At 40.6% G+C, this 12,635-nt stretch overlaps 1 protein-coding gene across 1 annotated transcript in view; it reads right to left on the reverse strand.

Annotated features, from left to right (window-relative positions):
* Positions 1–9,700, reverse strand: part of SCLT1 (sodium channel and clathrin linker 1) — a 50,716-nt gene extending 41,016 nt beyond the window's left edge. Inside the window, exons 1-7 of the mRNA XM_075708874.1 lie at positions 9,576–9,700; positions 6,315–6,382; positions 5,565–5,617; positions 4,579–4,648; positions 3,377–3,432; positions 2,865–2,997; positions 1,949–2,071 (exon numbers count right to left, since the gene is read on the reverse strand). Coding sequence (XP_075564989.1) covers positions 1,949–2,071; positions 2,865–2,997; positions 3,377–3,432; positions 4,579–4,648; positions 5,565–5,617; positions 6,315–6,382; positions 9,576–9,609 — 537 coding nt within the window. The 5' untranslated portion in view covers positions 9,610–9,700. The remainder of the gene's footprint in view (positions 1–1,948; positions 2,072–2,864; positions 2,998–3,376; positions 3,433–4,578; positions 4,649–5,564; positions 5,618–6,314; positions 6,383–9,575) is intronic.
* Between the last annotated feature and the right edge of the window lie 2,935 nt (positions 9,701–12,635).

Here is a 12,635-nt window from a genome sequence, read left to right on the forward strand (position 1 = left end):
AACGGAAGACATTCTCAAAAAAATTTATACATGTTGCAGGAAATTCAATATGCCTTTGTAAATTTTAATTAGATTGCTTTTAGCTGCTGACCTAGTAATCTGGCAAATTAGATTTACTACGAAAAACGTATCTGAATTTCACTCAGTTACAAACTGCCTCCTTCCAACACTCATACACACTTAATATAAAAATATGAAAGCATACATGAGTAGTACCTTTAAAGAGTCACACACAGACTACGACGCTACTATAAGCATTTTTGCTAAGCACAGTAGCAGACATGTACCCCTTAATTAAAAAAAAGCCTGTATGGACACATTTAATTTGCTCTTTGCCATATAGGATGTCTTGTGTCCATACAAAAAATTGTTTGATTCAACTGTTGAGTCCCTGAATGTGAACTGTGCCTTCCTAGGAAAGCTAGCATAACACACACGCAAAAAAAAATTCATCTGCAGCAGGCCAAGTGTCTTCAGAGCATAGAGAGAACTCAAGTCACTGAGCTGGAGTATCTACTACTTGTGCTGTGTTTAACAGTCTCAAGGCCAAGTATATGCCAGAAAGCTATTCCAACAATGCCCTTATTTACAATGTCCAACCCTTACAATGATATCCTCTTTCATCTTTGCTTTCTGTCAATTCTAATTCTAGTTGGTCTTACCTATTTACCTCTGATAACTATTTCTGCTCCTCCATTAAAAGCAACACCTAAAAAAAGTTTATTTAACTGAAAAGTCTTTTTCTGTGGGAGACCAGCAGCATTTAAGAATAAAAGGCAGCTCAACCTCATTCTTGTTACAGTGGCATTAAAATCCACCAAGAGTTTAGTTACCGTGGGAAAGTGGAATCTGACAGCTCTAAACCCTCCAACAGCTACCAATGACTCTGTATGCTCTACTATGTGTATGTTACCAGTAACTGACAATGCAACACAAGAAATAATCTAACAGAAGGAACAGGAGCAAAAAGTCAGAACTACACAGAGCTAAGAGTCCTCATAACTATCACGTGAAATAATTATGAAACGTGACAGAGCACAATAGTTGTACAGATATTTTTCGTGTTTCTCAGAAAAGAGCATATTACTGTGGTGGACTTAATACCACAACAGAACAAAAATCAGTTAGAAGAAAAATCTGTTATATAGGTGAGCTGTAGCTGAACCACAAGTCTAGCATACTTGAAAATGGAAAGAAAATGTTAAAAATTTGTAGCATCTCTTTACAGACCTAGAAGTATCTGTAGCGAGGTACATAGAAGCATGAAGTTTCTATTAGTGCGTCACACACTGAGCCTCTTCATATAGCTCGTCAGAGCAAAACGGCTTCTTTTCCAAACTAAGATTTCCTGAAGGGCCTTCCCCAGAAACGGCAGAAGAGAAACATGCTGCTAAACACAACCTAGCATTAGAAGAATGCTGCTGAACTTGGCTTTTCATCTGTTTACACATGCTTCTTTACTGAATGACAACAGGAAGTGGAGACTACTTTTCCCACTATCCCACGGTGACCTTACAGGCAAAATTCAGGATTCACACACACGAGAAAACGTTAAATACTTCCACCTTAGAATTCAGAAATCTTTAGCAGCTTTTTCAGATGTTGCACTTTACTGAAGATTTCCAACCATGCAATTCAAACACATGATTATTTATATGCACATGACTATCTTGTGCACTTACACATATATATGCACTAAGACTTGGACTCAGTGCATTCCCCAAGCTCTTGCCCATATACTTGAAACAAAGAACTTCTCCAATCATAACAGTGCATTTAACTGATGAATCAGTGACCGCATCTGATCACTCAACTTTAGATGACTATTATGGAAAATAATTAACAGTACTGGTAGAATCCCCCACTTTAGTTTGGCTACACACAGACCCAGAATCCCTACAGTATAGAAAAACATTCAAAAATTAACAAAAATATAAATGAAAATTACTTTCTGCTTTTGCCTTTCAGCCACGTGAATCTGCGTTTCAGTCATGCGTTCCTGGTACTGCTGTTGGAGTCGATCATGCTCCTGTAACACCGTCTGCCAGAGCTCTATTGCTTGTTCTTTTTCCTAAGTTACAGAACAACGATTTGTATAAAATATTCTATTACAGCAAATTTACCTTCATCGATTATTCTCTAAAAAGAGAAATCTCAACTTCTATTTTGAAGAAATGCCATTTTCTGTACTTTTCTCTGCACACATTACAACTACACAGACAAAATACCAAATTCAGGCACAGAAAAAGATGCTTACAAGTTCAAATTCCACCTACAAATGAATTGCAAGTTGTCCAGACTTTTTTTTATAGCTCAAACTTTTACAAGTATTTACTGTAGGCCTACAGTAAATATCCAAATACCAAAATTAAGCTGTCAGTTCAACTTAATCATATGCAACAGGATTGATACTTCATTGTAATAAGCTCAAAAAATTTTCCCTTATCTTTTCAGAATATTTAAATATTATTTCCTATATCCCACATATACTTGCCTCCTTATATCACATTACAATGTTTTTGATTAAAATGACAAGCTACTACAAAAACTTGAATGGAACAAAGTATTTCATTAATTTCCTGGTCAGGAATTCAATATAAAGATCAAGCCAACTAGGTAAAATTAGAGACACAAATTAATATTAAAAACTTCCTATATGAGTCTAGGAGAGAAGTTCCTTCAGGTTTTTAAGTTGGAAGTATAAGTACTTGTTTCTTTAGCTACAGAAAGTCAAGAGGGCCTCAAAGTAAGTCTCAAGGAACTCTGAACAAATGAATTCTGAATGAATAAATAAACCAGCTTCCCCTCATCTGCCAAGGCACAACAAGAGAAATAAAACAGTACAAATGTTTCATCTCACACACTTGATTCATCAGTTGTAGTTGTTCTTGAAGGTTTCTCACTATTCTTTCATCTGCAGGAATATCAGTTCCCAGAGGCATGAAAGGAAGAGCATCCAGTTGCTTCTCAAGAGCCTCTTTCAACTCTGCATGCAGCCTGAAACTCAAAGTAATACTTTGCTGAGCTTAGTTCTTCAGCAGGGATTTTTTTAACAACTGAACTATACTGTACCTTCAATCTGCACATACTATTTACTTCTAACTCATATTTAAATCTATTAAGTTATGTTCTATAAACACAGTAGACAGTTTGAAACAGTTTAATACCTAGTTCTTCTAGAGATGTGGTTAAATCTCCTAAACCTGGTGCTTTAATCTGTATTAAGCACTTAAAGACTCTAACATTAAGCTCGTGAGTATGAGATCTTCAACTCTTAAGTAGATTCAAAAGATTTCAAGGTCCTAGAAAAAAAAACTTTCTAAGGTTTAGAAATCAAGAAAAACAGCAATAGTAACAGGGCAGTGCAATTATTTACCTTTCATTTTCCTTGGTGACTTGTTCAAATTTTAGTCTCATCTCACTCATTTGTGCCTAACACAAAAACATGCAAGAGTAAGCACTCATTTAAATGACATAAGCTTTGGTAATTCTTTCATCTTCTAACTGACGGATACTGTACAAGATGGACAATTTAGTTCAGCATAATAGAGTAAATGAAAGAGTAATCCAAAGTTACTTTCTTTTTTAAGGAAAGTCACAGGATGCCACTTAAAATTTAACAGCTGCTAAGTCCTATTATATCTGAGAATTCAGAAGTTATTATGAGCATTAAACTTACCTTTTGGAATTCTTATAGCTCTTACAGATTGATTCTTAATTAACTCATGTTATTTTAGGGATACAGTGGATAACTCTCATCGTTTATGCAGTAAGCATTTAAGACAAGAGTTTAGAAATTAAATGAGGAGAAACTTCAGTTACAGGAGTCAAATGGAGTGTTTTGTTAACTACGCAGTGCAACACCACCATAGTGCTTCTACTGCCTACTGAAATCGGCCAAGCTTGAAGACTGTATTTGCAGAATCTTTATGATGGACAGAGCGAACAAGTTAAGTGCATTAAACCGAAACCAGAGCATAACTGCTGCATGTAGATCACAAGTACAAATTGCTTTCTGTATGCCACAGGTTTTAACTATTAAACACATCACTGTGCTTTTTGGTGATCATATGAAGCATTAAAAAGTTTCATTTTTTCTGTGGTTGAAAGGAGGACAGTCCCCCCTCCACCTCAGCCTCTATTATAATAATGATTTAAATAATTACTTGAATCTGAAGATTTATTAAGAATGACGAAGACTGGGTGTATCTACACTTGCAGGACTGAGCTGGGCTGCACGGCCAAGATCAGACCTGTAAGGAAAGGCGGAAACAGCTGCCTCATCTGAATGTCCTGCAAATACCTACAACCTTATCAGAACATCTAGAGAAATAAAGCACACGTTTCATGTCACAACACTACTTCTCCAAACACACGGTAACCTGTGCAATTTGGACAATGTCCCAAAATTTTCATAGAAAGCTGTCCGTTCATCCATTTGCGGCAGACTGCAGTCCAGCAAGTTTGTGAAGCATGGTGCAGGCACACTTTCCTTTTATTGACAAAAACTAATGGCCTAGATATTAACGCTATAAAATACTAAGAATATACAGTTTGAAATGTTACAAACATCCATACCTGATAAAGCTGCAGCTGTTCTCTCATTTCTTCCAAGTGTTTATCATACTCTGTGATTAGAGTTGACAAGCTAAAAAGTTGAAAAACATGCTTAGAATAAATTTTGTAAATGCTGAAATTGTTCTGATAATTAACTAGTTTTACAGAATTCTTAATCTAGAGAACAGAACAAAACAGTGACTTTTCTTTATTTCCAAACTCAATATTCACCAGAATCAAATGAACAAGTTTAATTACTAGTTTTAAAGTGTGATCATTAACAGAATTCCTGTACAACAGAAATAGAACATGGGACATTATAAATGAGCTTTAATACAGCATTAGTATTTCATCCATAGAATCCAAACAATTAAAGACTAGACTTTGCTACCGCTTTCACATACAACAGAAAAGCGGCCTATAAGACAATGTAAAATAATGTAGTTCTACTTAGGTACTTTTTCCTTCCTAGTATTTTTGTACCTGATAGCAATTCTCTGAAAATTCTGTATTAGTCTGGAGTGATAATGCCTTAAAAGCTAACATGAAAGGTTAGGTTATTTTTATAACAGAAACAAAGTGACAAAGATTATTAAACAATTTACTAGTAGGCAACTGTTAGCTGAAGACTGTCAAAAAAGCATTGTTAAAAACATCCACCATACCTCAACAGACAGCAGTTACCTGTGTTACCTAGATCAGTACAACCTTACCTGCTTTAACTTTTGTTTATTATCTTAAAATTTAGACTAGAGAATTCCTTCATTCATCTCTCATCCTTTATTTTACCAATTGTGCAAGAAAAGTCATATATTTACTGAATAAAGAGAATGGTATCTAAAAACAACTGCTACAGGAACAGTTTTACAGACCTCCATTCACAAGTTCTCAGAGCCATGCATACATGTATGTAAGACCAGGATCACCTGGATATTTACACTTTTAAAAGCACATGACAATTTCTTTTGAATACTCTGCAGTATTCCCACTTATTTGGAATCACTTACCTTTGGTCCATCATCCTGGATCCTGATATGCCATCACCACCAGGAGCGCTTTTCTGTAACGGTATACTTTATATATTAGTACTTGCACATGACTGCATGTAGTTTTAAATTTTTATATGCAACCCAAAGCTGTTGTTCTGCCCGTACTGTAATCATACACAATGTCCCACATGATCACTTCCAGGTTTATGTTCTAAAGTCCTTGAGTGCTGGCCCAATTTGAAAAAATTGTAATTTTTTTTCCCCTGGAGATGCTCTGATATAAAGCATAATTGCACCTGAGGGGGAATCATCTTGCTCTTAAAAGAATAATCATAAGTTTGTGTAAGTGCTAAGTTCATTTCTGTGCATCTCAGCATCAGGAAAGTGCTGATGCCCTAGCTTCTGCACAGACTTTCCGACAGGCTTATGGTACCCCGAACAGAAAGTTATCTTCACAGGAGACCAATCTCTTAGAAAAGAGAAGTCTATAAAAATGAAAAAGTCTATTAAAGACAAGTATTCTTTCAGGGATATGTTCTCCTGCATATGACAAACTTTTGAAAATGCACCAGAAATATCAGAATTCACTGTTACAACAGTTTTATTCTGCTGCTGCTCAAAAAACAACACGCAACTCTAGAGTTGTGTGATGGACCCAAAGCAAGGCCAGGCCACATTGTAGTGGGCTACACTCTGTGCATGCAAAGATGTTTGTCTCAAGGCCTCATCACAAAAATTCTTATTACTTCCATCCCCAAGTTCACATACCCGCTCAGCAGTAGCTCTCAAAATCACATCTGTTTCATAATGTCCAAGTGCCACATTTAGCCTCTGATCTGAAAAATACAAAGTTTGAGAATCATAGCTACAGCATGGGCCATTATCTAGGTTCACCTGACTGGCAGTCAGAATTATGTTTAACAGTGTAGTGCTTTGAAGGCACACAACATGCGTCATAAAATTCTTCCATTTAGCACAACTATTGCAATGAAAATAGGACTTGAAAAAGCTGACAAAGACAGTGTAATAATAATGAATTCAATTTCTTTCATATTCCTTCTGTTTTCTTTCAGAAATTTTAAAAAAATGAAGTTTCTGCCTAGAAAACCCACAAACACATACACATCTTAATGATTCACGAGGTCTTGATGAGACAAATGACATTGTGTGTCCAATTCAATTAGCTGGATGTTTGGCAATCAACCTGTTGTTGGGAACTCAATCCTGCAGTTCTCAATAAACTTTCAACAAGCTTAGGTCAAGAGAGTGTCACTGATAAATGGATCTGAGCACTCAAGTATATCCAGAAGAAACCCAAACAAGAATGAAGAAATGCAGTCTGCCAGTATCTGCTTTGTCTGAAAGAAGCAAAGCATAATGAGTAATGAGATTTCACACTGCTGAGCCGGGAGCATCAACTACGGCATCACTCCTCCTTACTCATCTAACTTTGGCTATTGGGATTTCAGAGACTACTTGTACTACAAATGAAAGAACCAGCAGAAGGTTCAAAGGGAGAAGTAACAGCTCTTTCCACTCATTCATGGAGTGTTTTTTGATCTAACAAACCCACAGTGTAACCAGCCAGTCAAATGAGGTGATTATCCTGCTGTATTTGGCATTGGTGCGACCTCACCTCAAGTGCTGTGTGCAGTTCTGGGCCCCATAATTTAAGAAGGATGTGAGGGTCCTTGAATATATCTGGGGTCCTGCATCCAGAGGAGGGCAACAAAGCTGGTGAAAGGGCTGGAAGGAATGTCCTGTGAGGGGTGGCTAAGGACTTTGGGCTTGTCTAGTTTGGAGAAAAGGAGGCTGAGGGGCAACCTCATTGCTCTCCACAGCTTCCTGAGGAGGGGAAGTGAAGCGGGACGTGCTGGTCTCTTCTCCCTGGGATCCAGCGACAGGGCGCGTGAGAACAGTTCAAAGCTGTGCCAGGGGAGGTTCAGGCTTGACTTTAGGAAACTTTTTTTTGCCGAGAAGGTGGTCAAACACTGGAACAAGCTCCCTAGAGAGGTGGTCGATGCGCCAAGCCTGTCAGTGTTTAAGAGGCATTTGAACAATGCCCTTAATAACATGCTTTAACTTTTGGTCAGCCCTGAATTGGTCAGGCAGTTGGACTGGATGATCATTGTAGGTCTCTTCCAACTGAAACATTCTATTCTAGTTTGTAAGAGCCTGAGTGACACCTTTGTAACTGGAATGCGTAAAGAGAAAGAAAAAGGAAGTCAGGAAGGTTAACGCATACATTTCGATTTAAAACAACTTCTTGCCTATTTTTCTTGATGCACGTCCCGTAGTAGTTCTTCTGGTTCTAATCTTCTAAAGGAGGATATAGGAAAAAGACAGAGGGGATTGAAAGGAGGTAATAGTAAAAGGATGCCAAGGAACAGGAAGGGGAAGGTAGCTGCCCTCACCAGCCAAAGCAGTCTGCAAACATGAGAGGCCATAAGTGCAAAAGGGAACAAATCTTAAACACCCCTTACAGATGTGCTCACCTTCAACAGTGAATCATTAAATACATTCTGACAAAGGTTCTATGTGTTTAGTAGCTTATCACAAAAATATGTAATGTAATGGATGAATTATTGTTTGTAGGGTTGGCTGCTGATACTGCGGAAAGCATTCAGGTATTTGTAACTGATCAGTACCAGAGACTAGCATTTCATTCTGAGAACCTTCTTTACAGCTACATATTTAACACAACAAATATTTATCCTACAAAGCTAAATATCATAGTGTTTACAGAATCTTTTTTCATGTGTATTACACACATTCAGCATTTTAGAACTTTGATTTCACATTCATGAAACAAGAGAAACATCAATCCATATACCAGACTTAGAGTAGGCCTCAAATGCCCTATGTCTCAGCTGGCATGCAAGCCCACTTCAAATCTTTCATTTGGCACCTTTCAAAACGTATGAAGTTTTTTAAAGAAAGAATTAAACTCCTTGACAGAAAAGGCAACTCCTACCACTTCACAGTGAATTTAGTCTGAGCTGTATTTAGAGCCTAAAGATTTATAAAATAAGAAGCTATACGTATACAAATTAAATACATATGAAAAAGCAGAATACCAATATTTGAAAAGCCATGATTTGTTCACATCACAGTATAATAAACACTCATGCCAAGCTCGGTAAAGATATGGGATTTTGAGCCGGGATGACTCCACTGGCTCAGGCAGAAGCTCTTCCACTACTAAGGTCCTTTCAATCAAGAGCTAGTCTTTCACCTTTGGCCAAAGCTGTCATACAAAGTTTAGTATCAATTGAAATTTTGATTTTTTCAGTGATGTACAGCCATCGCACTTTATGCACTGTGCTCTTGTCCTACTTCCTGCCATGCTATTAAGTTTTCCTGCAACACTAATTAGGGATAGGGACAGTAACACACTTGGGACGACACATCAACCCATTCTCTATTTATAGGAATATGTGCAGAAGCAATTCCTGCCAGGATTTTGCTGCTAAGTGACTAAAGTGTACTCCAATCGTATTAAGCTTATGTTAACATTATCAAAGTTGTAACAAAGAACACTTAATTAAAAATACTGATTTTAGTCGGTAAAGCAAATTTTAGGAGTAAGTGGCAAGACAGCTTTTTCGCCTTCCAGGTGTAAGCCAAGCATAGGAAATGCAGTAGTTTCTTAACTAGAGAAAAGAGGCACTATGGCAAAAAAATGCAACTGTTTTTGCCTATTACCCTCATTAGCTGCTTTTAATTGTTAGTTTTCAGCTATTACCCTCATTAGAAACTTTTAATTGTTAGTCTTCAGCTAGCTAAAAAACCAGTTTCGATGCTATTTACTTCAGCAAACACTAGAAGGGCTACGGAACGTAAGTCCCCACGGCCACAAGCCCAGGCAAAAGGGCTGCTCCCCTCCGTACAAACCGCCCCCGGGTGCCGAGCGGCAGCGCCCAGGCCCCGGCTCCCCCGCTCCGCCCTTCAAGCGGCGCCGGGGCCGCACCACCACGGCCCGGGGGCAGGCGGGCAGCCCACCCGGCCGGCCGCTCGCAGAGACCTCACCTGGCTCTCCCCCACTGCCGAGCTCGGTGGCCATATTTCCAGTGGAAAGCTTCACCGCCGCTGAGAGCTTCCCCTCCGCAGGAAAGCCTGCAAAAACCCGGGGAAAAGCCCGTCCCCGCTGCCGCTCGCCGCCCCCCGGTGCCCGGCGGGAAGGCGAGAGCCGCTCGGGACACAGGCGGAGGCAAAGACCCCCAGGCGCCGGCTCGCACACCCGTCGGGAAGCAAAGTCCCCACAACCTCCCCCTCCGCACCGGCTGCTTCCCCTCAGCCCGCCGCCGCCTGAAGGGAAACTGCCTCTCCCCCCCCGCCCCGCCGCGGCGGCCGGCACTAACGGCTCCCAGGCAGCTCAGCCACGGGCACCGCCCCGGCGCCGCGCCCCCACAACGCCCAACGGCCGCGGCGGGGCCCGCCCCGCGAGCCGCGCCCGCCCCGCCTCCTCCCCCCTCAGCGACCGCACCGGCCGCGGGCGGCGCCGCGGTCACGTGGCAGCGGAGCGCGCAGCCGTGAGGGGGGGGCGCTGTGTGCGCATGCGCGGCGGCTGCTGCTGATCGGTGCGGGAGGTGGCGGCGGGGGAGCCGCGTTCCTTCGGGGTCGCGGCGGGTGTCTGGAGGCGTAAGGAATCCCTCGTTAGACTCCTCTGAGAAACTTCTGGGTTAAAGATGGGCGCTTAGGCGGTGAACTTCAGGAAATGCCGCCGGTAGCGGCTGGAGTAGCTGGGGCGTAGCCGAAAGCGGGAACGGTTTGGAGCCCTCTGGCAGCTCGCGCCTGCCTGTACGAATGAGGTGTGAACCACAGTAAAAGCTGCCGCCTCCTACGCGGCCTCCAGCTTTTCCCCTATCCTCTTGGAGCAGTGAATTGCAAACCGCCAGTCTGATTACTTCCTGCTTGGTTTTTGTCCTCGTTGCCAACGTCGGTAGGGTTTGGGATGGAAGACGCAAATCCCGGCGCTGAGGAGAAGCGGGGGGTGATGGCAGGGCCAAGCAGCAGCGGCCTTCTCGCTGCTGAGCTGTGGCACTTCTGGGTGCTGTCAGCTCTGTGTGGATGGAGGCCCTGCGGTGCCAGTGCTTTTAAATGGCTCAGAAAGCGTTTGCTGTAAAAATACTTCATTTAGCGTTTGCGTCTCTTTACGGCGTACTAACAACTGGCTGTGGTGTAGTGTTAAAAGGTAATGAGAAGTCCCCTCTTGCTGTGTTAAACAGCTTCTACGCTGTTGCTGTGTGTTGCTTGTGATTGAAAAGCATGCCAGTAGCCACTTACCTGAGTCTATGCAACGTAATAAACTTAAAACCTGCACCAACGGCCACTAATTTGGAAAAATCTTAGATCTGCTATCCTGTAAACTGAGCAACCTTAGCACGAGGTAGACCTCTAATGAAAGCTAGTGAATGTTTCGCAATTTTCCTCATTACTTTATGGTTCTTTTTAAAATTGCGTGTTCTTCTATTCAAGAGTAATATTGGTTTACAACAATGGGCTAAATCTTCAGAGTGTTTATTTCAGTACACTCTAAGCTGTCCCTGCAGGAGTTAAAGTTTTTACCAAAAAAAGTCATCTGTCTCTCATATGGGTACAAATAGGAATGCGTGATCTTGTGTCTCATCTTCATTTTAGACATACAGTTACAGTAGTGTCTAAAGTAGTTTAGCAGGTTCTATTATTTTGCTACTTTTTTTTAAACTTGGTATGTTGTGACTCTCTTCCTGAGCCAACCTTTCAAATCTTGTGCATTAGAAGCTTCACATTCCTTACTTCAGTCAGGAATTGTAATAGCTAGTCATGTAATTCTCCCTGGATTTTAAGATCTTCCCAGGCTACTTTTATTAGAAAGCTGTATTATTTTAAAACACTATTGAAATCTGGCAGTATTTTCAGATAGGTGTTGCAGATATTTGCCTTGACCAGTGAATGCAGAGAGTTAAATATATTAGCACAAACTGAAAATAGAGTAATAGATGGAAATGTTGACTCCTAAGTGCATAATGTTAATTTAAGTGTAGTGTAAAATGGGTTTGTAACACTTTTTTAACTTTCTTAGATGCACCCGTCTGCTCTTAAACTTTACTCTTTTGAGTAGGTGATCCTGCTTGTGGACTTCTGTCTTGTTTCCTTTCACAGTAGGCGCACATAAGGCATGTGCGCTCCATTTACAGGAATTCTCCTGTTCATTTCAAAAAACGCTAGGAGGGGTCTTACCATCTGTGGATACTTCATGCTCATGCTGCTCAGTGTTTGCAGCTTAGAAAATTAAAAACACAACGCTTGCCTACATTTCCTATGGATTAATATTTTCTAGAGCAGTTTAAGGATAAATAGCCCATTGAATATGTTTCAGCAGCTGTTTGTGTCATGAAAGGGACTTGTTACTTAACATACTGCTCTTCTGTTTGGTGGTGTACATGGTAATTATTGCAGAAGAGTTGTCACTGTACTTGCTTAGAATACCTTTTCTTACTAGTTCTCCCTTTTTGTTTTAAACTGTGGATGATTTAGCTTTGCCTGTTTGAGGTACTACGAATGCTGGACTATGAGCCAGTTTCTGCTAGCTTAAGAGTGCTGTTAGGACACGGTTGGGTGTCTTCCTTCCCCATGCTTTGTACACTGACTGTTTTCTTTCAACTTGTGTCATCTTGCTTCCAGAAACTTGCCACTTGGAGTGAATGTTAATGGTGGTAGAGTCTTTCATCGTTTCTAGGGCTATCCCAGGTGTCTTGCATAAAGCACATCGGATGCTTGTCTAGCATATCATGCAGTTAAAATGCTGACATAAGAATTTAATTAGTTTTCAGTTTATTTAAATACAACCTTGTCAAAAGTGATAATCTAATATTTGACTTTCCTTTTTTACTGGACTTCTTAAATTAAGGTGTCTAATTGCTAAATCTATTGCTTCAAATTTTCTCTAATCTGTCACACTTCTTTGGTCACATCATCTCCTTGATCATGAGTATATCTACTTACCTAATGTTACTACTTGAACTCAAAGAGAGGAGGTCTGGTGCTTTTCAGCAGGAACACCAGTGAATGAAAACTGGCGAGTGTGCCTGTAGCAGAGGGCATGAG

Source organism: Pelecanus crispus, chromosome 4, assembly GCF_030463565.1.
Source record: "Pelecanus crispus isolate bPelCri1 chromosome 4, bPelCri1.pri, whole genome shotgun sequence".
NCBI classification, from domain to species: Eukaryota; Metazoa; Chordata; class Aves; order Pelecaniformes; family Pelecanidae; genus Pelecanus; species Pelecanus crispus.